Genomic DNA, 24958 nt, shown 5'->3' with positions numbered 1-24958 from the left:
AGGCTCAGGGGCTCTTTACCTGCTGGTTCCTGTGTGGAAGCATTTTACACCTTCTCTAGCTAGGAGTGAACGTGGGTGAACTACAGAATGGGCAAAGGCGCCTCCAAGGCGCTCAGTCAGGCCAGGAAGAAAATGAAGTGTGTGCTGATACCATCATGGCCTCTCCTCTTCCTCCAAGAGAGAAGGGGAGGGTAAGCCCACCTCCCTGCTCTTCCTACAGACAACGTGAGAGTTTGCACTCATCATTAAACAACACCGTCAGGCACTTTGTAAGGAACCTCGTTTAACCCATGTTAGAAGCCAGAATGGCCCAGAGAAAAGTTACTGTCTCACTGGAAAATTGCTTGTGGAAAGCTAAGCCCACCTGCGCAAAGATGAGGACGACTCCTTCCATTTTCAATTCTGATTAGAAGTAAGCTCTTCCCAAAAAGCACACTATTTTTAAAAGTAGCCGTAGGTGCTTATCTCCTTCACTTTCAGGTCTGCACTTTATTTATTCATTTATCTCCTAAATCTTGCAACATGACTTTTTATATTCTTACAAAGAAGAAAAGCATACATGACCTGGGGGAGAGGTTCTATGTGGGGAGACTTAAATTGGTAGCATCGTCCACAGCTTCGCCAGCTCCACAAGATAACTGTTGTCTCGGAAATTAATCTTCAGTGTGGTTTCCTATATTTACTTAAAAATCATCCACTTTTGACTATCTGTTGCTTCTTCCATAAAGTGGGTTCTTAAATTTCAATCTTTCAGACTCTTTTTTAAATCAAAAGCTGAAGGGATAAATTAAACCCTAAAAAGGTTAATTGAAAAATCAGCATGAAAAAAATGAGGTATTTCAAAATAGTGTGTTTTTTCAGATTTTTATCAGGAGCCTACACAGTGAAACAAAGTGACCGAGCACTTGTAAACTTAAGATGACTTCAACTATTCTGACCCCATTCACGCTTTTCAGACAACATGCCCCAAATTTTGGTTTAATAAATATTCTCTTGGTCTATGGGAGAAACTGAGCCACCACCATGTGAGTAAGAATAAAATTCTAGTCATCGATCAAATTAATACATTCTTTTGGGAGTAACTGCAGGTGGGAAGTACATTTTTGAAGCAAAAACAAGATTAGGAAGGACCTGTTGTGTAAAAGCATATTGAAAAAAGATCTAGGGGTCAGAGTGGATAGAAAGATGACCCCTCCATGGTAAGACCCTGCTGATAAGAAAACAAGTCATATCCTTGAGGGGATAAGAAAGAGGTTAATATCCATGACGACCTGGCCTCTCCTGACAGTCAGCAGGGCGGGGTCTGAAAACCCCCAAAGGAGACAAGATGATTGTAAGCAGAGTCATTAAGCAGGGCGATGACTTTCCCATTTCAGAAAGACACTGAGCTGCCCCTACCATTCTACTAGTGCTAATATTACTGCTACTGCTACTAGACATTGAATGTTTGTTCATTATGTATAACTGAAAACACGTTAGACTCAGTCCTTAGCAAGCGGTGAGCGAGCGATGACTGTTCTGTTTTACAGATAAAGAAATGGAGACTTAGAGAAGGAAGGTAACTGGGCCAAGTCCCCAGAGCTAGTAAGTGGTGGAATTGCTGAGGGTATTTCAAAGGAAGGAGACTTGACTCCTGTCAGCTGGATGGGTTGGCAGAGCCGGGTACCAGTGGCTTTATTTGCACAGTGAAGAGCGTTCATTCCACAAGCAAAGCACAGTAACCTCTGCAACTTACAGATTTTAAGGCTCAGGAGGGAGGGCAGATCTAAGCGAAATCCATACATACTTCCTCTAGTGCCCTTTTTGAACAAAGCGCTTTTCTTTTTTCATGGCTGAAATCCTTCCTCTGAGTGTGCACTGGCTGTAGCCCTGTTCTTTGATAGGTGCCAGGAAGCTGTGATATGTTCACAAGAGGTGGAAGAGACACAAGTTGCCTGAAGACACGTTAGATTTATTCTCTAGATATTTGGGAACTCAATAGACATTCTTTAAAACAAGCTTTTCTTAGATTATAAGACTGCATCTCATTTAGGTACGCTAAGCCCTTTCGGGCAAATCCTTTGGCTTTAGAAAATGTTGGTTTGGGGTTGCACTGTGAGCTTGTTTTGTCTTTATGTCATTGTTTTATTGTTTGGTACTGTCTTACTATTTAACGTTTGTCAGATGTTCCATATTTCAAGCAGATCATTTATTTGCCCCAAGAGGAAAGCTTTTTTACTAAAAATAGGTAGACTTCCAAAATGCAATCATATTCATTATCTTAATTCATTTAAAAATGAGCCTGCAAATGAGTCTTTTGCCTCCTAGGTCATTTTGAAAGGTGTAAAATGCTTCCAGAAACAGTTTGGTAAAAAAAGAATAAACAAACAGATTCCATATTTTAGAGAAAGCCTCAGTAACTAGGGGAGGATTGTGTTTTACCAGATTTTTCTACTAGAAGAAACTTGCATGATTTATTTTAAGTAAGTCCTTTGAGGGGGAGAAAAGCAAACACAGGCCTAACCAAATCATTACTAAACATTTCTTACTCTGTTTCTCTTTTTTTTCCTTCCTTTTTTTTTTTTCCAAAGCATTAATCTGAAGCTGAAAGAGAAGCCCTAGCTGGCCATGGCTGTAAGAAGAGGATGCTCTTCTGCTTCGTGGTTCTGTTGGAACGTATCTACCTGGAAGAGACAGGGTTGATGGTACTTTCTTTCCACTTTGCACTACCTGGTGCCATTCTGAATTTCTAAGGGGAAAAACAGTAAGAGAAGTTGTTTACTCATAACATGCTTTATGAAATTGTGCGTATTTTCCTATTTTGCCAATTATGTGCCTCACAGATTTGCGTTGAACCTTAGCAAGAAAGTAGGACCATCTGTATCAATATTCCATTGACCGCTGGTGCCGTGGCATCTCATCCCTTAGACTAGTGTTAACCAATAAGATAACTTCAGTCCACTGTTCACTGTGAGTGGATTTGTTTCCATAGATTAACTGGATTTCTCCTTGGTGACCGTTTTAGGTTTAAAATACACGGGACTCAATGCTCCCGAGGGAAGCTGAGCCCACGTGGCAGTAAGTCCACCTTTAAAGTCCTCCGCTAGCTTAACACAGCCACAGTCTAGACACAGGTGTGACACCGCCTTCGGCTGCGTGCCCACCTGGTTCTCGTCCACATGAACCACCTCCCGTGTCTCAAAAGGATGCCAGCTTCCTAATGCACATCAATTTAATTTTAGTTATCAAATTCATGTTTTCTGTGAATTGGTCTTTTTAAAAATCATTTCTCCAATGAAAGTTGAAGACCTCCACATTGAGAAACTCAAAGATCAATGTCCCCATTTCGGGTAACTGTTGGCACTTTGGGCCATAAATTTAGTTCCAGATGTTACACTTGAAGTGCCAAGGACCCAACAGAAGGTGGCCCACTCAGAAATTCATTATTTGGTGACATTCAGTTTTCTGAATTTCTCTCTCACAAGCATTATAAAAAGTAATCCGCTTTAAAACACTCTAACCACTAGTTTAAAATGAAATGCGAGTATGTACTATTATTTGCAAATAATCCTTCATAGTCTTCATATGCCCTTTAAAACACCAATGTGATTTAGAATCTGTGGGCCTCTAGCGGAGGGAGGGGTGGGCAAATCCAGCACCCCACCTGTTTTCAGATGGCCTTCTCATCAAGAATGGTTTTCAGACTTTGGGTTAAAAAAAATCACTTTTAGTATTTCATGACCCATGAAAGTTATTCAAATTCTAGTCCCCGTAAATACAGTTTTGTGGAAACATGGCCACACAAATTTGTTGACAAATTCTCCACGGCTGCTTTCGTACTGCAGCAGCAGACCTGACTAACTGTGACAGGCCGAGTGGCCCACAGAGCCTAAAACACTTACTCTCCTTATAGAGGAAGTTTGTTGAGCCCTGCTCCAACACATACATCCTTCCCCGCTCCCTATTTGTATTCAGATATGAGTTGCTCTAACAGAAGGCGCAAGTAAGGTTACAAACTCATTTACTCTTCAAAAAGAAAATGTGAGCATCCACAGCCAGGCAAACACATGGCCCGCTGACAAGGGCACGGAGTCCTAGCCATGGCAGCACGGCGCAGGTGGTGGCTGCATGCCCCCAAACGAAGCCTGCTTAGAAGGCTTCTGGCTGTTCACAGACATTGCTGAGGTCCTGACCTTACCCTGGGAACCAGTCGCAGTCTCCGGTACCACCTAGCACTAATAAGCTGGCAAAAGTTAAAAGGTAGTAGAGAGTGGGGTTCCACCATAGTCTTAGGGTGGTAATTACATCTGGGAGAGTGGCCCGGGACACTCTGAGCCCTGGGTGTCATGAACTTTGAAAGGCTTTGAAGTAGACATCTTTGCACAGGTGACTGAATTTCACTGACCTCATTTGCTTCATGTCCGTCCTCCATCCACCTTCCAGACATGCTCTCCTACACACAAGTCAGCCCTCTTTCCTCCATAAGCCACAGTTATCTCTGTTCCCCTCTGAGTCCCTTTCCACTCAGTATCCTGTTAAACCATTCTTTTAGGTCTCCTCTCTCATAACATCTGGCTTGTCTGAGAGAGAACTCCTGGAGCACATCTTCTCCCACAGCCCACCTCCACCTTTCGCAGCCCAAATTATGCCTCTTCCAGAACTTCGTGTTGACATAGTGCAATGACCCACTTTTCCAGTTTGTTCACCCAGTCTGTTCACTGCTGCCCTGGCAGAATTATTGACCACACTCCCTTTCGCTCAGTTGTGTCCCATTTTGGAAGATGAATTACATGGTCTCCCTAGACACAGGAAGCAATGAAGAATCCAGTGCTCAGCTGGGTGGTATGAACCTGCGGAGACAGCGCTGCTGAGGGCAGGCTCTTGTGATAGTCAGCCAGACTCAACAACAGCCCACCATTCACGTTTTCTCTGAACTCGTCCAGCCCATTCACAGAAGGCTACTCAGGTGGTATTCTGTTTGAAGCTTCATCTTCCTACATGGAAATTATGAGCATCTTTCTGGGTGGTTCTGTTTGGGCTATTCTATGGGCTGCATAACCATTCTGACAGTTAGGTGTCTGCTATTTTATTATCTTAAAGAGACAAATGAACTTAATTGCACGTGCTACAGAAAAGCCACCATGTCATTTCAGACCAAGTAAATAGAATCCCGAGAAAATAACCCCTAAGCAGGTAGGTAGACAGATGTACACATTCACAACATTAGCTATCTAGCTCTTGCATTCTGAGCGTTCTTGCTTTGGTTCTGACTTCAGAGAATTGTTTGCACTTTTCCTGGAGACTTGTAGTTAAGGGAAACAAGGGGTCATTGGGACAAAGGTATTGTTTTTTTTTTCAAAGTGCAACTGCTATTCACTTAGGTCCTTGATTAAGAGAAAGAACAAAAATCTACACAGACGATATTGCAAGGAGTGAGAAAGTTTGTTTGAGAGCAATAACGGGGTGGAAGAAAACCCGGACGTTCCTGTTGAAGCCATACAGTGTTCTGCGGGGTTGTCTTCTAAGACGTACTCCGACATCGGTGAGGAAGCCCCTACTCCGCGCCTTTGTGTTAGTAAGGTCTCATTTTGAGTCTTCAGTTATGGTACTATATTTGCAACTCTCATGCGATCACAATGCCTCGGTAGTTTGCTCTCTTAGGAACATTTAGATGTGCACAAATTAATCTTTTCTATATTTAAAGGTTTTTTCTACCATGTATTGGATTGCTCAGAATAAAGTATCTATTAGACCTTTGTTTTGGTAAATAAATAAATTCTACCTAAATAGTGTGAATTAATAATATAAAAATATGTAACAACAATATATATATATATAGTCTGTCTATATAATTCAGAAATAAAAATTGATTCCACAAGTTATGGCTTTCTTTGTGTCAGCAAGAATCTTTTTCTAGCTTCACTTTGCAGCGGTCTATCTGGATATATCAATCTAGCTTGGCACTTGTTACTTGAAGACAATATAAATTTTGGCATTCTTGTCACCCAAACTTCATTCCCTTTTCAGCTCTGCCTTCCATGCCTCTGAGCTCAGCTTTCAGAATGTGTTGTTCACCCTCTGGGTGAGCAGTTTCTCCCTTTGGTAGCATCTCCATATTTCGTGGTTATCTGATTTTGCCAACTTCTCCTTTCTCTCTCCCTTGCCTTTTCATGGCATATGTTTATTCTTAAATTTAAAAATGCCATTTTAGTTTTATTTTTTCACTTTCACAACCATCAAGTAGTGGTGAGAATTACCACTGAGTTTTGTTTTTTTTTTAAACCTAATAAGCGAATGTATGCCTCTGCCTCTCAGAAAGTTGTTGAAGGAACCAAATGGAAAGTCGCCCTACAGAAATTGAGCACATGTCCTCAGGATCCAGGAATGAGTTCTGTGATTACTGTCCTCTACCCAGTGAAGGGAGGAAGGACAAGAGAAGACTGAGAAGTGATTCCGGGCCAGCGAAGAGCCTGCTGCTGCAAGGTGGACGCTTACACTCATTCTGCTCTCTTTACCTAACTGCGGTCGTGGGCATGGGCAGCAGGCTGGGCATCTGGCACCAGGGGAAAGGATGAGTAACGTGTGGTGGACACACACCATGGTATACTACACAGCTGTCTGAAGCAACAAATTACACATTGATGGAGCCGTACTTAAATCAGGGTAGAGTAGGAAAAGTGGACTCAGTATGGTACAGCCTAGTGCCAATTACAGAAATACTAACCCCCCCCCCACACACACACACAAGCAATGCTACATATTACACAAAGCCCTTACCTATTTAATGACTTAGCGCACTCACTAGAGTGAGTGCAGGGGGCAAGGGTAGGCGTGGGGATCCGGATGAAGCTGGGAACCTAATTAAAAATCAAAATAAACAAGAGCCTTTTATAGGCTGAAGTTAAAAGTGAATAAAATGGAAATACCTTAAACTTTCAGCCACAGATTATGGAAAAGCCGTGTTAAGGTGCTCAAGGGGCTGTTGCCTCCCACAGTTCCCGTCATCACACTGTTCCCATGTGTCGGTGGCATCGGTGCTGCTGCAGCGGCCAGGAGCCCGCCCTGGGCCACATCACCCGGTACAGTCGTGGAGCTTTCAACCGAATCTCTGACACATCAGTCCTTAAACAGCTGTGGGCTTTACAGAGCGAGGAGACTGCCTTGTGAAGTTAATTTTCTTGGGGAGTTTCACTCGCGTCCAATCAAAGCACCTCTCTTTAGCCAAGCAAAATTATTTCTTTTTGATATATAACCATTTTAGTGACCCTCAGACGACAGACACTAATAATTGCCACCCACGACCGCACTTACCTGCAGTGAGAAACCAGCACCCTCACTGCCTGATTATGCCCTGCTTGTGGAACTCTTCTCCCACAGACTGGTGAACTGAATTGCCCTGTTTTCCCTCAAATTTGTTATCTATTGCTACATAATCGGTTACAGTTGATTCTCATTATTTGAGGCAGTTATGTTCTATACAGGCAGTGAGAACATTGAATTCGTACATACTGAACCATTGTTCTTAGAGGAAATACAGGGTTAGGTTCCTGCAAGCCGCTGGTCACACTCCCATCAACTGATCAATATCTAACCTTGCTTTATGTGTGTTTCTGTTTAAGTACATTTTCTTTAATATATATTGTTGATATATTAACACTGAACTCACAGCCAAAAGCCTAAACATAACTCATGCCTGAACGAAGCTTATCTAATGAACAAATTTTCTCCATGAGAAATGGCCTTCTTGCACTTAGGAACATTCAATGGCACTTCAGCACTCTGCTTGGGGACCATTTTAAACAGTGAAATCACCAAAACGAAAATCACAAAAATACCAAAAGCACAGCACTGAGTAAACTACGAAAAGGACACTTTATGGTATGGGAACTGAAACCAGAAGACCCAGCCTGAACTTGTTCAACCCCAGCTGGGAGCACGCGCATCAGGCAACTCGAGTTTTCACTGCTCTGTACGTGCCCATAAATGACCATGAAAGCACGAGGAGCACTGATGTGGGATCACAGATAAATTGTAGTGAGTGGGTGAATTTGCAGTTACGGAGCCCTCTGATATTGAAGATCAACTGTTTCCCCACACTTAGCGGCCTAAAACAGCACAGTGATCATCTCAGTTTCTATGGAGTGGAAGTTCAGATACATCTCAGCTGGATCCTCCACTTCTAGGTGTCTCACAGGCCACAACCACAGGGTTGGCTCAAAATCTCTCACTAGACCCCATCAAGAGGGGTGACATCACCAAGATGGTGACCCAGGTCACTCCTAACTTTGCTCTCCCCCCTCACAAGAGGAATAAGACTCAATCAAAGTTCAACTGGGATAGAATCTGCCTCCAATTTCATTCATATGGTTGTTGGAAGGATTCAGTTTCTCGAAGATTAGACAGGGGGCCTCATTCCTTGCCGGCTATTAGCTGGAGGCTGTCCTCAGTTCTCTACCTCATGGTCCTTTTCAGCATGGCAGCTTGGTTCATTGAAACCAACAAGAAAGAATTTGCTAGCAAGATCACAGACGTGACATCCTGCCAATTTTGCTGCATTCTACTGATTAGAAGCAAGTCACCAGATCGAGCCTACACTCAAGGGGAGAGGCTTGCCCAGGGATGTGAATGCCGGGAGGCGAGGGTCATGGGATGTTTTCTTGGAAGATGGCCTACCACACTCTCTTAGCCTCTTTGCGCTCCTGTCTCCTCCCACCTGTAAGTGACGGTGTTTCTCAATGTTTCTCTTTTCTTTGCTTTTCAATCATTTCCCCAATGACTCAACTAGCACATCTCTTCAAACTATTCAAGATCTGGTTTCAATCCCAACCTCCACACCCCCACCATCATTTTCTCACTCAGCCTCTGTGCCCCCTCCAATCTCTGAGGGAAAAATTTTTATTCTCTCCTTTCTGTGACCTGATGAGACCATTTTTCTGCTATCCCATTGTCACTGAAACCACACATATTAGGATTTAAATTCTGGCTCTGCTTACCAGTTGTATTAATTTGGGCTACTCAGCTTCTTTGAACCTTAGTTTATTCATTTTTAAAATGTGGATAAGACTCTCATCTTACAGGTTTAGGTATAAGTTAAATGGGATTTAAATGCCCAGACTAGTACTTAATACACAGAAGGCATTCAATAAATATTAGTTTTTTCCCCACCCTCTTCTTTATTCATCTTCCCACTCACCCAGCCTTTTGTCTGTTGACTTGATAACTTGTCCAAATCCACTGCCAACCCCACGTTTAGTTTCTGTCAGCCATGTCAGCATCTCATTTCCTCTCCCATCCCCTCTTCTGAATAGACTCTTTAATCCTCCTCCTCTCTCAGGCACAGCTATTTCACACCATCCTCTGCTTGACTCCACCTCTAGCTCCTTCCAAGCTTCCCATCTCTTATCTTGGCTCAGTTTCCCTCTGGGTTTTACTTTTTCTTTGAAAACAATCTCAAACTTGAAAGAACAGTAGAAGAAATCACTTTTTCTGAAATATCTGAGAGTAAGTTGCCTACAGAATCCCTCCTCACCCCCGGATGTTTAGTATATTTCTTACAAACAAGGACATTCTCTTTCTGTAACCTAATACAACTATCAAAACCAGGAAGTTAACATTGAAACATTACTACCACCTAATCCACAGACGCCATTCAAGTTTCACCTGTTGAAATATATCCTTTAAAGCAAAAGGATCCAGTTCAGAAACATACATGGCATTTAGTTGTCACATCTCTCTAGTTTCCTTCAACCTGGAACAATTCTTCAGTCTTTCCTTGACTTTCATAATGCTGACACTTAGGAAAATCCCTCACAGAATTCTGTATAGCGGCCCTTGATTTGGGTTTTCTTGCTGGCCAGGTTATCTCTCTTTGGCATCTATAACTCAGAACTGATTTGTGTTTTTCTCATTTACCCCAGTGATATTCATTTGAACACTTAATAAAGGCAGTGTCCATACGGCTTTTGATGGGGACATATCAAAAATCACAGAAGCTAAATTGAAGGGGCTCCCACTGGCCAGATTTGGGACAATTTGAGGTTCAAAATAAATAATCCTGCTCACAGATTATAGCCTATTGAATAAAGTAAGGTTCCATGAGTTCATATCATACTAATTAATAATTTATTATTATTAATTAATTAACTAATTAAAAGTTTGATAAACAACAGGATAGGTACATACACTCAAAGCATGGCCTGAAAGCCTGACATACTGCAGCCATCTAGGAGAGGAGCTGCGTAGATACTGGGGGAGGGCAGAACCAAGGGATTTACAAGAAAACAGAACAGGAGATCATGTCCAACCCTCTAGTGGCACAAAGAACGCACAGAGCTAATCCTTGAAGGACAAGTATGATCTGAATAGGAAAAAGGACAAGGGAAAACATGAACAGTGGGACAAATGGCAGGAATCTAGAGGGAATGTGCAGAACCTCACCCGTGGCACCTGCAATTATTTTTAATCTGCCCTCCTTTGCTTCACTGAAGCAGAGAATTTGTATTCATTCAGTATTAAACATCTACATTCTAGTAACACTGATACTGCGGTAGAAGCTGCCTGTGCGGGACGGATTCCAGATAAAGGCATGGCATGACTTGGTTCTTAGAGAGCTTGCATTCGAGCAGAGGGACAAAAAGGTCAATCACTGGGACTCACAGACATAGAAAACAAACTCATGGTTATCAAAGGAGAAGGTGGATGGGTGGATAAATGAGGAGCTGGGGATCAGCAGATACAAACTTCTATGTATAAAATAAACAACAAGGTCCTACTGTATAGCACAGGGAACTATATTCAGTAACTTGTAATAACCTATAATGAAAAAGAATGTGAAAATGAATATACACGTATAACTGAATCACTATGCTATACACCAGGAACGAACTCAAAATTATAAATGAACTATACGTCAATTAATGAAAAAAAAAAAGGTCAATTACCAACTGCAGCAGAGAAGAAATGGACCCGTTGTTCAGCTCCAGGGTCTGCAGAGGGTAAGAAGAGTTTAGAGGAGGGCACTGTCTTTTGAATTCCTATCTGGGAGGAGTGACCACCTACACCGTATAGATAAGGAAATGAAAGTAGGTCATCAGAAATATCACATACCAAGTGAGACAATTACTATTATTAATGAGGCAGAAAGATAACGTTTTGCCTTTTGCTTACATATCCCTCTAAGGAATATCTAGCAACCCAAAGGCAACTAGCAGATGACAGTATCTGCAACTGAACCCAGATCTGTCTGGCTTCAAAACCTGGCTCTAGACTCTCACTTTTCACAATGTGGTCTGTCAGCCAGGAGCACCAGCACGATCTAAAAGCAGGGCCAGCTCTATCATGTGTGTGACCCAGTACAAAATAAACGCGGGCCCCTTGTTCCAAAGGCAGGAAAAAAGTGCATGAAAGGCACTAAAAGATAAAAGTTTTCCCTTTCCTCAACCTCTCAAATGTCCTGTTTTTTTTTGTGTTTGCTATTTAATGTCATTCTAAGTAAAGAAATATTAAGATTTTATTACTGGCATGGATTTCCCTTTCATCTTTTTATCGTGTAATGCCAGTTTTAAATGGAAATGGAACTTTGAACTCATAGGTGGAATCATCAAAATTACACAATTTGTAATTTTGTAAATGTACACAAAGATGTATTTTGCTCTTAGCAGAACAGTGGCCACAGAATAAAGCAACTCGGTTGTTTTTATTCTACTTCCTAAAAAGCACACATGTCTACCAACAATCTCTACTTTGTGTTTCCTGATGAATAAGGAAGGAGTGAAAGGAAACGGAACTTTCCTTCTGTGGCATCATTTTTCAGCAGATGTGGTTGGCTTCATATACAGAAGTAACATAAGAGGATATAATGGGGTTCCGTGGTCATTTGTGTTTCTTAGGACATCATTTTTTTTCTTTCTGGTTCACATCATGTTCTGGTTCCGAAGCTGTCAGCTCCCTCAACCTTCCTAAGGCACATCATGTTCTGGTTCCGAAGCTGTCAGCTCCCTCAACCTTCCTAAGGCACAGACACAGCACATTGCCCTGTACTTGCCTGGAGATCTGCGGATCTGCCACCAGCACTTTGTACTCGGAGGTCATCTCCGACACTGAACGATGGGGTGGGGCAAGAGACCGGGGACACGCATGATCATGCTGCACCACATGCATCCCCTCCATTCTCGTGCAGGCGACGTTGTCCCATCAGACTTAACTTACAAACACACGTTCAAATAAAAAAATTGTTAAGAATTTCAAGAAGGTGACAGTAGAGCATTAAACCAAGCTCAGGGCGCTGAGCGCAGGGCCTGGTAAGCCTACACGGGTTATAGACCATGATGCTGGCTCTGCCTGGAAGCTTGCTAGAAATGCAGGTTCTCAGGCTTCCCCGAGACCCCCTGACTCCACCTACATCTTAGAAGCTCCCCAGGTGGTCTGCGGGTATGTGAAAGTCTCATCTAGACCACTGAAGAGTCCGTCTCCCTGGCTCGATGCTAACCCTATGCCTGGCCAGGTGACTGGAAGCATTTCCTCTGGTCTGCCCCACCCTCCGCCTTCCCTCCTTTGGGCCTACCAGCAGCTCCTCTAGGACGGTACCAACCTGATGGCCTGCTGGCTTTTCTGAAATCCTATTTACCAGGCTTTGCTGAAATCTCAGGTTTCATCTGCCTTCTATCCAAGGCCTCTGTATATTCATGAATCCTTGTGGCAAGAAAGATACCACAAAGGCAGATTTTAGGGGTCTGGGCCAGAGACAGAGCCCCCTTCCCCCCAAGAGATGAAAGTCTTGTTACTTTACACGTCCATGTGTAACTGACATGTCTTTACGACTGAGATTCCAAAGTGAGACTCTTGTTTTCCCCCATGTTTGCTACTTAATTCCATTTATTTGCCTACTTTTGCGAGCTTTACATTTTCCCAGAGTATAGAAGGATTTACTAGACTCTTCACTTTTGCTTGAGATTTCTTCACGATAAAAAGTTAGAGAAATAAGAACAACCTTTCAGAAACTCTTTAAAAGAAGAAGAGGGGGAGAGAAGAGAGGGAAAATGTAATTCCTTTTGACACTGAAGAAGTTCCTAAGAAGAATAATTTTAAAAAAGAACTTAAGTCAGAATTAGGAAGCTTCATCTTCTTGTTTCACTTTCAACCTCAGAAATGAAATAGGCTCACTCTTCAGCTAAACCAGAATCGCCCCTCCGCTTGGGAACAAAGCACCACTGCACCTCTGCGTTGCACACCAATACGGTATTTTCTTACACAACAGTGGCTCCCCTTCCTCTGCGTGGGAGAGCATTAAAAAAGGAAAGGAAAGGGAAAGAAGAGAAAAAGAGAAGAGAAAAAAAGAAAAGTTTTGAAAAGACACCTGCTACTCCTTTGATGGGAATGGTGTCCTTTTCCTCCAAAGCTTCATGGTCAAGCCCACCAGAAAAGCTCCTCCCAAAGGCCAAGTTTGTCGGACGCCAATAATTGGCTCAGCAGCTGCTGATCATCTTATCAGTACGTCTCTGACATACACACATCTCAATTTAAAAACCGAACTTGGAGGGAGGGTAGAACTTAGTGGTAGAGTGCATGCCTAGCATGCATGAGATTCTGGGTTCAATCCCCAGGACCTCCGTTAAATAAATAAATAAAACTAACTCTACCCCCAGACCCCGCCACTGCCAAAAACAAAACATAACAAAACAAAACAAACAAACGAACAAAAACCACCAACTAAGCTTGTACGTTCTCGGGCCAGGTGCGTGGTGTGCAGAAAGGACAGCCTTGGGTGAGGAGGGAGAAAGCAGCACAGAGGCAGCTGGGGGCACAGTTCAGACCCACAGAGAAGAGTGGGGAGCACGCCCTGGACCACCCCTCCAAGCTCTCGAGCTTGTCAAGAGCGCCACTGCTCCCCTCCTCCCACCGCCAACCAAGGCAGGAACAACAAAGAAACCGCTCAACAGTTAGCTCCTTGGGGTTGAGTTTTTACAGCGTAACTGTGTGCTGTGAAGTATTTCCTTATAAACTGTCCCACCTGCACAATGACTGCATTCTCTTTTGGGTCACCAACTCAGGACACTTGGTAGCATGAGTGACAGGGACATTTTAAATTCATGGGAAATACAAAACCCCCTTTGTGGGCATTGGTTTCAGCTGCCGCCTCAGGTAACAAGAGTTGAGCTAAGTTTTTCTTCGTTTACTTTCCTTCTCCATTGATTCACTGGCCAAGGTGCTACTGAGTAGCCTGCTGACCCACCGACCAAGGAGGGGAGGAGGAAATGGGAAAGCAAGTTAATACACCAGCTGGAGAGTGAGATAGGGTTTCATTTGGAGACGGCTGCATTTCCCAAGCTGGATCAAAGTTAGGTTCAAAAAGTTAAGTCCTGCTGAAAAAGCTGAAGGTGTAGACATCTGAGTGGGTCTCAGCTGGACTAGGATGACAGGATCTCTCACTTCCTCTCCTCCATTTCTCCAGGGCCTGGAGCTAGAAGTTTCTAGGCTGGAAAGCCCCCACCATCCACACTCCAGGCCTTGCAGTGAGTCAGACCTTGGTTGACATCCTGTTTCTGCCCTTGGTCAAGTTAACTTCTCTGAACCTCTGTATCTTCACCCATAAAACAGGGACCACACTCTCACTCTCTTACTCACTTTCTGGGAGGAATCAATGAGAAAATACATACAATGGCACAGAGAGCTTAATCACGAACAGCAGCAATGGCAGTGGCAGTTGTTGTTTCAAAAGGGAACCAACCTCACATGTTTCCAAAGGACACACTGGAAGGGTCACCAGGGAGTTGGTGCGGCCCTGAGTGACTCACCCCACAGATCAGAGGTGGGCGGGCCACAGCTCTGGGTCATGAGTGGGTGGGTCTACACCTCTGCCTTTCATGAGCAACACTGTCTCTTCCTTCCTGTCTAGTCTTCCTCTCTCTGCTACCCATGTCTCTTTCTCTCCTGTCTTCCCCAAGGGTCCCATCTCTTTCCTGACAGAGCAACTGTGGGAAAGTTACCTCATGGTGTCGAGCCCCACCTGCCTCCTGAAAGCAGTCAGGATGGGGGAGCAGGTGCTCTCTCAATCCCTTTGGAAGCCAACATTCCACAAGTATCCCTTCCTCTCCTCTCCCCCACCTCTTTCCTTTGCCCATTGGCCCTCACACTCCAGTGAGAAAAGTTCTAAGTGGCTGAGCCTGAGTCCGATGCTACCAGGAGGTCTGGTGATATGAGAGGCAGAATCCCCCAGAGCCACTGTGTGGACAGAATAAAACTGGATGAGTCGTTTCCTCTTTTCCATTCATGTATTTATTCATTTATTCATGTGTTCACCTTTGAGTGTCTAGACCACCGGAAAGGCAAGTCTTACCTGAATCTGGGGGTATTTAGAAACTGTTACAATAAAATATTTATTAAACTATTTTGTGGTAACTGAAACAATATAGGATCCACTCAGGATGCAGAGTGGATCCCAGGTACTAAAGTAAATCTATCCTCAGGGCTGACCAAGTCCCTGAGGGACTGGTTATGTAAGACCAAACCAGGCAGAGCATTCCGAGGACCCCCAGGATGGGAGCCAGCCCTCGAGTTCTCACCTGGGGTGACTTTGCTCCCAACCCCAGGGATATGGGAAGGGGGAGGGAGCCCTGCTATTGGCATCTACTTGGTGGAGACCAGGATGCTGCTAACATTCTACAGGACAGCCCCTCACAACAGAATTATTCTGCCCAAAATGTCAACAGTGTCAAGGCTGAGAAATCCATAGCAGATGGACAAGGGGCCTTTCAGCCCAATCATCCTGATGCCTTTTGTTGGGTCTGAGAACTTTCTCTTCCTATGTGGTTATTGTGGTCACAATCTAGATTACTCAACTCAACCAGGTACTGACTTTCCCACTAAGGAAGTCAGTAAGTCCCTGGAGAATCTTTGCCCAACAACATCCTTCCTCTTTTTTCTCTCATGTAGTGAAGGGACAGGCATGTAACTAAGCTAATTCCATCTAAGGAAAAAAAACAGAAACTCCATGGGACTTTGAATGTTAAGCTCAATATTTCAATATAAAAGAAAAAAGTTTTCTAGCAACCAGGGCAAGTCTGATGTGAAATTTCTGCTTCTGAGCCTTCCTTCAACTGCCTCATTGGCCCCAAATCTCATTCCCCAGCTTCTCTTGGATTCTTCCAGTAAATTTCCTTTTGGTTTCAACTAGCCAATCAATTTATTTTGCTTGCAACCATGATGCCCTAACTGAATCAGAAAGTCTTCAAATCTCTCATTGACTTCCAAACGTCACACAACATCCCAAGTATATCCCACTCCATCACTCCAAGAAACATGGGACTCCAGAAACATTCTGACTCTTATCTTGCCTCTCTGGGATCTGCCATTTGATCACTCAATCAATCAAGGGATCAATGAGTATTTATTGATACCCACACATGTTAAAAAATGCCAGCTTACGGAAAAGTCTAAGTAGAGAAGAGGGACTGGTATCTGTTGGGTGCCTACATGTGCCGGGCATAGTATTAAGGTCCCTATATTTAGAATCGAATCTTAAAGCCCTGTCACTATACTAGAGGTGGGTATCACTGTCCCATCGTACATTCAAGAGAAATGACGACTGGAGAGGTCAACTAGCCTCCATAAGACTACATATCTAGTACTTATTAGAGCTAGGATTTGAGTTCAAATCTATGTGTTTCCAAAGCCCATGGGGTTTTGGTTGGTTTTTTTTTTTTTTTTCCAATTTTCCCTTCTATTCCAGGGTTGGAAAAATGTGGTCCATAGGCCATAGTTTGCCCACCACGACCACCTATTTTTGTAAACTTTTATTCTAACAGCGACACCCATTCTTGTGCTCTATGATGGCAGAAAGCCCCACCGTGTTGCCTGCAGATGGTTTTAAGGGCTGCCTCGCGGGCCCCTCTCAGCTACCTAAAACACAGTTCCCTTCCTTTGCCTATTTATGCCTCTCCATGTCCCATGTGTCTGGGTGAGGATTTAGGGGTGCCAAGAAGACTTCTGCCAGCAGACCTCGTCCCTGTCACTCTGTGAGGAAAAGGAGTCTGATGTTCTCCCCTTAGATTCATTCTTAGTGCTTTCTAGAAACTTTTCTCGTGTAACTGGTTTAAGATGTTATGCAACTTAATAAAATGGCCATACTACCCAAAGCAATCTACAGATTTAATGTGATCCTTATCAAATTACCCAGGACATTCTTCATAGAACTAGAACAAATAACCCTAAAATTTATATGGAATCACAAAAGACCCAGCATTGCCAAAGCAATACTGAAGAAAAAGAATGAAGCTGGAGGAATAACCCTCCCAGACTTCAGACAATACTATGGAGCTACAGTCATCAAGACAGCATAGTACTGGTGCAAAAGCAGACATATGGATCAATGGAACAGAATAGAGAGCCCAGGAATAAACTCACAGACCTATGGTCAAATTCATCTTTGACACAGGAGTCAAGAATATACAGTGGAGAAAAGACCCTCTCTTCAGTAACTAGTGCTGGAATAGCTGGACAGCTGCATGTAAATGAATGAAGTTAGAACACTCCCTCACACCATACACAAAAATAAACTCAAAATGGCTTAAAGATTTAAACATAAGACAGGACAACGTAAGTCTCCTAGAAGAAAATATAGGCAAAACATTCCCTGACATAAATCTTAGCAATGTTTTCCTAGGTCAGTCTCCCAAGCCAACATAAAGAAAAGCAAAAATAAACAAATGGGACCTAATCAAATTTAAGCTTTTGCACAGCAAAGTAAACCATAAATAAAACGGAAAAGACAACCTATGGAATGGGAGGAAATATCTGCAAATGACAAGACTGACAAGGGCTTAATGTCCAGAATATACAACAGCTCATACAATTCAATAACAAAAAAACAAAGGCCCTAATCAAAAAAATGGACAGAAGACCTAAACAGACATTTTTCCAAAGAAGATATACAGATGGCCAATAAAGCACATGAAAAGATACTCATATCGCTAATTATCAGAGAAATGGAAATCAAAACAATAAGGTATTCTCCTCAAATAATAAATGCTGGAGACTGTGGAGAAAAGGGAATCCTTCTGCACTGTCAGTGGGAATGCAATTTGGTGCAGCCACTATGGAAAATACTATGGCAACTCCTCAGAAAACTAAAAATAGTTATTCTATGATCCAGCAATCCCACTCCTGGGCATATATCTGGAGAAAACTCTAATTTGAAAAGATACACGCACCCCAATATTCATAGCAGCACTATTTACAATAGCCAAGACAAGGAAACCACCTAAATGTCCACCAACAGATGACTGGATAAAGAAGTTGTGGAATGTGTGTGTGTGTGTGTGCACATGTGCGCGCGCGCGCGCACACACACACACACACACACACACACACACACAAATGGAATACTACTCAGCCATAAAAAGGATGAAATAGTGCCATGTGCAGCAATAATGGGTGGACCTAGAGATTATCACAGTAAGTGAAGTCAGACAGAGAAAGACAAATATTGTATGATATCACTTATTTGTGGAATCTTAATAAAATGATACAAATGAACTTATTGGGGAGTGCTGGGTCTAGCTCAGTGGTAGAGCACCAATTTGGTGTGCATGAAGTCCTGGGTTCAATCCCCAGAGCCTCCATTAAGGGGTTAAAAATGAATTCATTTACAAAACAGAGATAGACCCACAGACATAGAAAACATACTTAAGATTACCAAAGAGGAAAGGGGAGAGGAGGGATAAATCAGGAGTTTGAGATTAGCAGATACAAACCTCTATATATAAAACAGATAAACAACAAGGTCCAACTGTATAGCACAGGGAACTATATTCAATATCTTGTAATAACTTATAATGAGAAAGAATATGAAAAAGAATATATGTATAACTGAATCACTGTGCTGTACACCAGAAACTAACACAGTATTGTAAATCAGCTTTACTTCAATAATGAAGAAAAGATGCTACGTAACATGAGAAGAATTGCACATTAGCCGCAATCAGAGTGCCTGATCCACTGACTTGTCACCGGAAGTGGGACCCAGACAGAATGGGTCTCAGGAAGAGGAAGGCCTGCCGGTCAGCTCTGTGGGGAGAGGTCCCGCCAAATGGAGACACAGAGGCACAGAAACACGTATCATTCGTGGTGGGGGCGGGGTGGGGGGCTTGAAGCGTGAAAACCACACTTCCCAGCATTGCCAGGCCCCTGCCCCATCTCCCTGCTGCACCTGGCTCCAGAAGCCCAAGCCACTTTTCCCTTTCAAAGGATTCAGAGGTAGGTAGGGGTTGTGTCCATTTCCTCTACAGACTGCGAGAGGCGGGGGGGATCCGGCCACTAGGGAAAGACTGTGGAGACCACTGAAGATGTTCCCTCTTTAGATGAAGCTGCCCCAAGCCTTTCGATGATGCCTGGGCTCCTGCAGAAAATCATTCCCACTTCTTGGCATGATAAGCCGGGCTGGGCTCTCTTCCAGCCTCATTCCTGGACCTTTCCTGTTCACACCTTCACTGCAACTATCTCAGGATATTTCGGTTTCCCGCACGTGGTCCCTTCTGCAGTCCTGACCTTCCCTCTGCTGCTTCCAGCTGGCCCTCTGCCCGTGTTTCCCAGTGCCTTCCTCCTAGCCTGTCTGTTTCAGGGTCACTTTGGCGGCCTAGCCTGCTGTGCAGACTCCATCCCGTGGCACAAAAAGCACTTCCCCTCTTGCCTGCCTTCTCCTTTAGACTGTACCTCGTTGGACAGCAGGGACTGGCTTGACTCTCTGTATTCCAGCACCTGACTCGAGGAGTGGCAGCACCTGGTGTAGGGAGTAGACAGCCCAGCATTTTAGCTCTCTGTTTAGTGCCACAGGCGCAGACAGGCATGCTTTCTTCTTGTGCATTAGTCTGATGGCACAGTATTACTCCCATGCACAAGCAAGGCAGAAACATACGCCATAAATTATGACTGTCACTTTAAAAAACAACAACGTTGTTTTGCTCTCTGAATCATTAGAGGATTCCTTCTGTGTCTGGCGGTTCAGACTCCATGCTCATTTTGAAAGTAGGTTATGGAAAGTGCCATGAGCCTGGGTGAGGCTTTTCCACAGCGGCTCCCCTGCAGAGGGACACGGCTGGGCTGTTTTCCTGAAGAACCTCTGCTCTCAATTTGTTTTGGTGTAGGTTCCCCCAAAGCAGACCCAGAGACAAGGAGCCGAGTTCAGGAAATAAATTTCACAGGTGACCTCAGGGAAGTCCAGTGGGGAGACAGAGAAGCGAGACAGGGGGTGGGGGCCAGTCCAGAGTGAGCAACCGAAACTCAGTGCCATGAGGAACTCGAGCCACACAGCTCAATGTCTACCCAGGGGCGGAGCCGGGGAGCTAGGCTCTTGATCCACCAGCAGCAGGGACACCGACTCTGGCCCTTCTGGCTAGTGTGTGCAGGCGGACAGGCACATTCTCCCAAGAAACTTGTGGCAGTTTGCAGGAATCTGTCTCCAGGTACAGAAGTGAATGCTGGGGAGATGGCAGGGGCTGTCAGGGTTTACCTCGGGATCTGTGGGGTTTCTCCTAGGCTGTCCTGGGGTGAATGGGCCCCTCTCCTACCTGGTGAGCAGATCAACTGCCAGCACTCTGGGATCTGAGTGAGGGAAGGGGCTGGGTGGTCTATTTCCTGGGAGCTTTTGCTGGGCCATGCTGCTTTCAGTATGGAAGCACCTCTGCTGGGCCCTCACCCTCGAGTCATCTTTGGTTCACGCTCTCTAGAGCAGTTCTGTCCAAGAGAAATATCATGGGAGCCACGGAAGTCATTTTAAATGTTCTCAGTCATATTAAAAATAAATAAATAAAAAGAAAGATGAGGCAGGAATTTTAATGATACGTTTAAGTCAACACAATAAATCAAAAGCACTATTGTTTCAACATGTAATCGACATTTTAAAAAATACCAAGAGGTATTTTTTGATTTGATTGTACTAAGTCTTCAAATCCAGTGTGTATTTCACACATACAACACGTCTCAGTTCACAAGAGCCACATTTCAAGTGCTCAAAAACCACATGTGCTGAGTGGCTACTGTGTTGGGCAGCGCAGGTCTACAGACTAGCCCTTGGTCCTGTGCAAAGGCAGGGAAAGGTCAGACTATCGGCTGTAAGACTGACAAGGGAGCTGGGGGTCTAACTGCTTCTTCAGAAGATTTCAACCTGTTTTTTTCACTTGCTCCCATTTTGGAGATGCCTGGTGTCTCTTGATTTCTGAGCATATCTGGGGTGCAAATGGAACGGATGCCTCCCTTCCCACCCTGGCCAGCTTGGGATTTTGCCTCTTTGAGTTGGCCACATCAGTTCCCACTCATCCACTGGCTTTCCATCTTCCCTTTTCCCCGTCTGTTCCCTCTACTCTCTTTGTCTTTATGGGTTTGGGCTTGAAAATAAAATTCACAGTCATTTTAGTGGGGTCTTTCAAAAGAACCAAGGCAAACAGATGTATGCAAGCCACCATCTCTAACGAATAATAAGTTTTCCGTTATCACTGGAATTTTAGGGTTTTTTTTAAAACATTGGTCTCCATATTTTTATTAAATGTGCCTGATATTTTGGTTTAAACCAACTGACAACCCCATGTATGCAATAACTGATTTCTAAAGGAATGAATGGACGAAATGAAGGGATATACATGAGAGGAACCTACTCTTCAGATGTTGTCCAATCCAGTTGAAATCAGTGCCACACAGTGACACCCTCTGGGTCACCCTGGAGGGAAAATGTTCCTCCTCCCACTCACTGGTCCAGTACAGTTACCTGTGTGGCATCTCCCAGTTACCACTGAGCTAAGAAATCCCGTGCAGTCACAAGGTGCCTGCAGAAATAACTAAGAATTTGTCAAGGCACTTAGCAGCAAGGCAAATGGAAGGGGAGGCTGTGAGTCAGTGGTTTTCATCTCCTTTCAACCTCATTGCTCCACTGTCTGCTAGAACTGACCACTTCCTTGCCCTGTTCACACTGTCTTCAGCTTTCTCAAATGTGGCATTTCTTAACTGTCTTTTCTCAGCTTTGACCTTGCTGCTTCTTTTGAACGGTCCTGAATTTCTTTTGTGGTTTTTCTGGAATCTCCTTAAAATGAAGCCCAAGTCCCTCTAATCTAGAGCCACGCTAGAAATCCATAAAGGGCTGGTGACCTCAGGGTCCTTTTGTTGGTTTGGCTGTACTTAGAATCCATTATTCTAGCATTCAAGAAAAAGTGAAAAGCAAGTTAAAGATGTATCAGAATGTCTTACAAAAATACCAAAGAGGAATTTTGTTCATTACACATGGGAAAACTTTTTAAATTCATTCCTTTTGCACAAAGGGAAGCCTTGGGAATCAAGGAATCTTCAGATTGAGAGATCCCATTTAGCTGGCTTCTTTTGCTGAAGGAGGACGTCGTTCAGTGAGACACCACACGTAGGTGGACGGCAAACAGCAGTGAGAAAGGGAGTCCTAGAAGATACTACCACGGGGTCGGTACCCAGAGGAAATGTCCACCAAGGAGGCAGAGACGTGAATCTGGGGATTGGGGGACCACTGAAGAAACAAAGCTTCCTCTTAGAAAGTTTACAATTAAATAATTGATAAATGGGCAAATTGAATTAAGCCTTGAGTCCCTCAAAGTTCCCTCAGAAGCGTACAGCATTCTGGTTTCAGCAAGGACCAGCAGGTGCCGCCCCAGTCCCGCCTCGGCATCCCAGCTTTTATCCCCCCACCACACATCTTCAGCTCTATGTATTGGGGTATATTTTAGTCACATCAGTTTCCTCAGTCATAAAGAACTGCCCTGCTAAAAATGTGCATTATATTAATATTTCCTGATGAAACACTTTCCTTATAAACATGTCATATATGCATTGGTTTTCAAAGCACTTCAGAATGCCTTACCTCGCTTCACCTTCATGACAACTGCCTCTATTTCACACGTGCAGAAAAAGGACTCTGATCAGGCATCTTATCTATTGATCGTTTTGTTTATTTATCACCCCATTTATACAAAGGACTAGCGGTGGAACAGGCGTCACCCCTGGCAAAGTGCAGAGTCAGGACCAGACAGAGGCCAGGCCTCCTAACCTCTAGGCTGGTGCCCTGTCTGTTGAAGCTCTCAATCACTCAGATCTCTGACTCTGTACCCAGAGATGGTCTCCAGAACAAACTTGATCAGAGGCACAGAATCTTAAGAGTTGGCTCAGGGTTTGTCACAGTGATGCTTTATGGCTGTAAGGTTTCTGCACCCAGTTCCAACGTGTGTAGGGATTTGCCCCACACCACCAAGCAATTCGCAGACCCCCGCTGCGCATCCTACAGTTCAATTCTGATGCTATCTACCTAGAGATAGCATCAGATTCCACAGGGTAGGGGTTCAGTCCCACAAGACGGCCCTTCACCCAGATGCCAATCACAAGTCCAGGTTGTGACTCATGCCTCTGAGAAATAAGAAGCTCCCACCACTCCTTCCATGGGCTTGATTAAATCGGTAGAGAGGCTCACAAGACTCAGGAAACCAGTTTACTCGTTAGATTGCCCGTTTACAATAAAAGACACTAAAGGACACAAGTCAACGACCAGATGAAGAGATACATAGGGTGAGGTCCCAAACAAAGTGCTTCTGTCCCAATAGAGTCTGGGCCCTGGGACAGTGGCACGTGGAGGTATCTGGTTCAGCAGCCTGGGAGCTCTCTGAATCCCCTCCTGCTGGGTTTCTATGGAGGCTTCATTACATAAACACGATTGATTAAATCAATGGTCGCTGGTGATTGGTTCGACCTCCAGTCCCTCTCCCCTCCCCAGACATCAGGGGGTGGGACTGACAGTTCCAGCCCTCTATTATTCTTGGTTGACTCCCCTGGCCACCAGCCCCCACCCTTAGGTGCTTCCCAGAAGTCACCTCATTAACATAATAAGCCCAGTGGGAAAGGAGCTTGTTATGAATGAAAAGATTTCAGGAACTGAGAACAAGAGATCAAGTATTATAATAAAAGATGCTTCCATTATTCTTCTTGTTCAGGAAATTACAAGGATTTGGGGATCTGTGAGCCAGGAACCATGGACAAAGACCAAATATATAGGAAAAATACATTTTGGTCATTAGAATGACCAAATATATATGTATTTCACAATATTGCAAGCTGAGAAAGAGTTTCTCAGACATGCATTACTATATATAAAATAGATAAACAAGGACCTACTGTATAGCACAGGGAACTCTATTCAATTTCTTGTAATAACATATAATGGAAAAGAATCTGAAAAGAACAAATATATATGTATGTATATGTATAACTGAATCACTTTGCTGTATACCTGAAATTGATGTGGTAAATCAACTATACCTGAATTTTAAAAATATTTTTGAAAAAAGAAAGACAGTTTCTTTCTCTTCTCATTTTTCCTCTTCTTTTCCCCTTTCCCACTAGAACAATTCAGCCCTAAAGCCAATCAGTGGTCAGAGAAGGTCGGAGGCTAGAACTGGAGGAGGTGGTTGTGGCCCAGGGCAAGGTGTCTAGCCTGAACAGAGGGAGGAAGGGATCCTTCGGGACAGCCAGGCACAGGTTCTATCTGAGCCTAGGTATCCAGGGAGGGCTTCCAATAAGAAGGATGCTTTTGCCAGGTAAGGGATCTCCAGCACAGTGAGGAGGGCACTGCCATGAAGAGACAGCCTGGCATAGGCGTAGAATCCAAGTAAGGTGAGAAGGGCTGTAGAGGAGGAAATTTTTCCCTCTACCCTTCTAGGATCTTGGCTGAGACAAGACAGATTAATAAGAGAAAAACAACAGATGTCTAATAACATGTATATCTCTTGTATACGTGGGAGAGACCCAAGTAAACGGAGTCACTCCTGGAAATAGTCCAAACCATCACTTTAACGATCATCTCTAGCTATAGATAACAGAAAGATGTTAGGGTGCTGGGGAGCCAGTGTGGGGAGGTTACCAGGCAAAGCACAGGAAACAAGGGTAAGGCTGTTATGCAGATTTAAGTTGGTGCCTTCCCCACTGA

The 24958-nt window shown here is 43.9% G+C and overlaps 2 protein-coding genes across 16 annotated transcripts in view; one reads left to right on the top strand and one right to left on the bottom strand.

The window, feature by feature from the left end:
• Positions 1–5857, top strand: part of PRUNE2 (prune homolog 2 with BCH domain) — a 233541-nt gene extending 227684 nt beyond the window's left edge. For all 6 annotated transcript variants that reach the window (XM_064490288.1, XM_064490286.1, XM_064490284.1 and 3 more), the window contains one exon: positions 2571–5857. In XM_064490288.1, the coding sequence (XP_064346358.1) occupies positions 2571–2601 (31 nt within the window). In that variant the 3' untranslated portion in view covers positions 2602–5857. The remainder of the gene's footprint in view (positions 1–2570) is intronic.
• The window catches only part of GCNT1 (glucosaminyl (N-acetyl) transferase 1), a 148085-nt gene that overhangs the window by 34724 nt on the left and 88403 nt on the right, over positions 1–24958 (bottom strand). The gene's annotated exons all lie outside the window — the stretch shown is intronic.

The sequence above is a fragment of the Camelus dromedarius genome, chromosome 10, assembly GCF_036321535.1.
Source record: "Camelus dromedarius isolate mCamDro1 chromosome 10, mCamDro1.pat, whole genome shotgun sequence".
NCBI classification, from domain to species: Eukaryota; Metazoa; Chordata; class Mammalia; order Artiodactyla; family Camelidae; genus Camelus; species Camelus dromedarius.
This window is presented reverse-complemented; position numbering and strand designations above follow the sequence as displayed.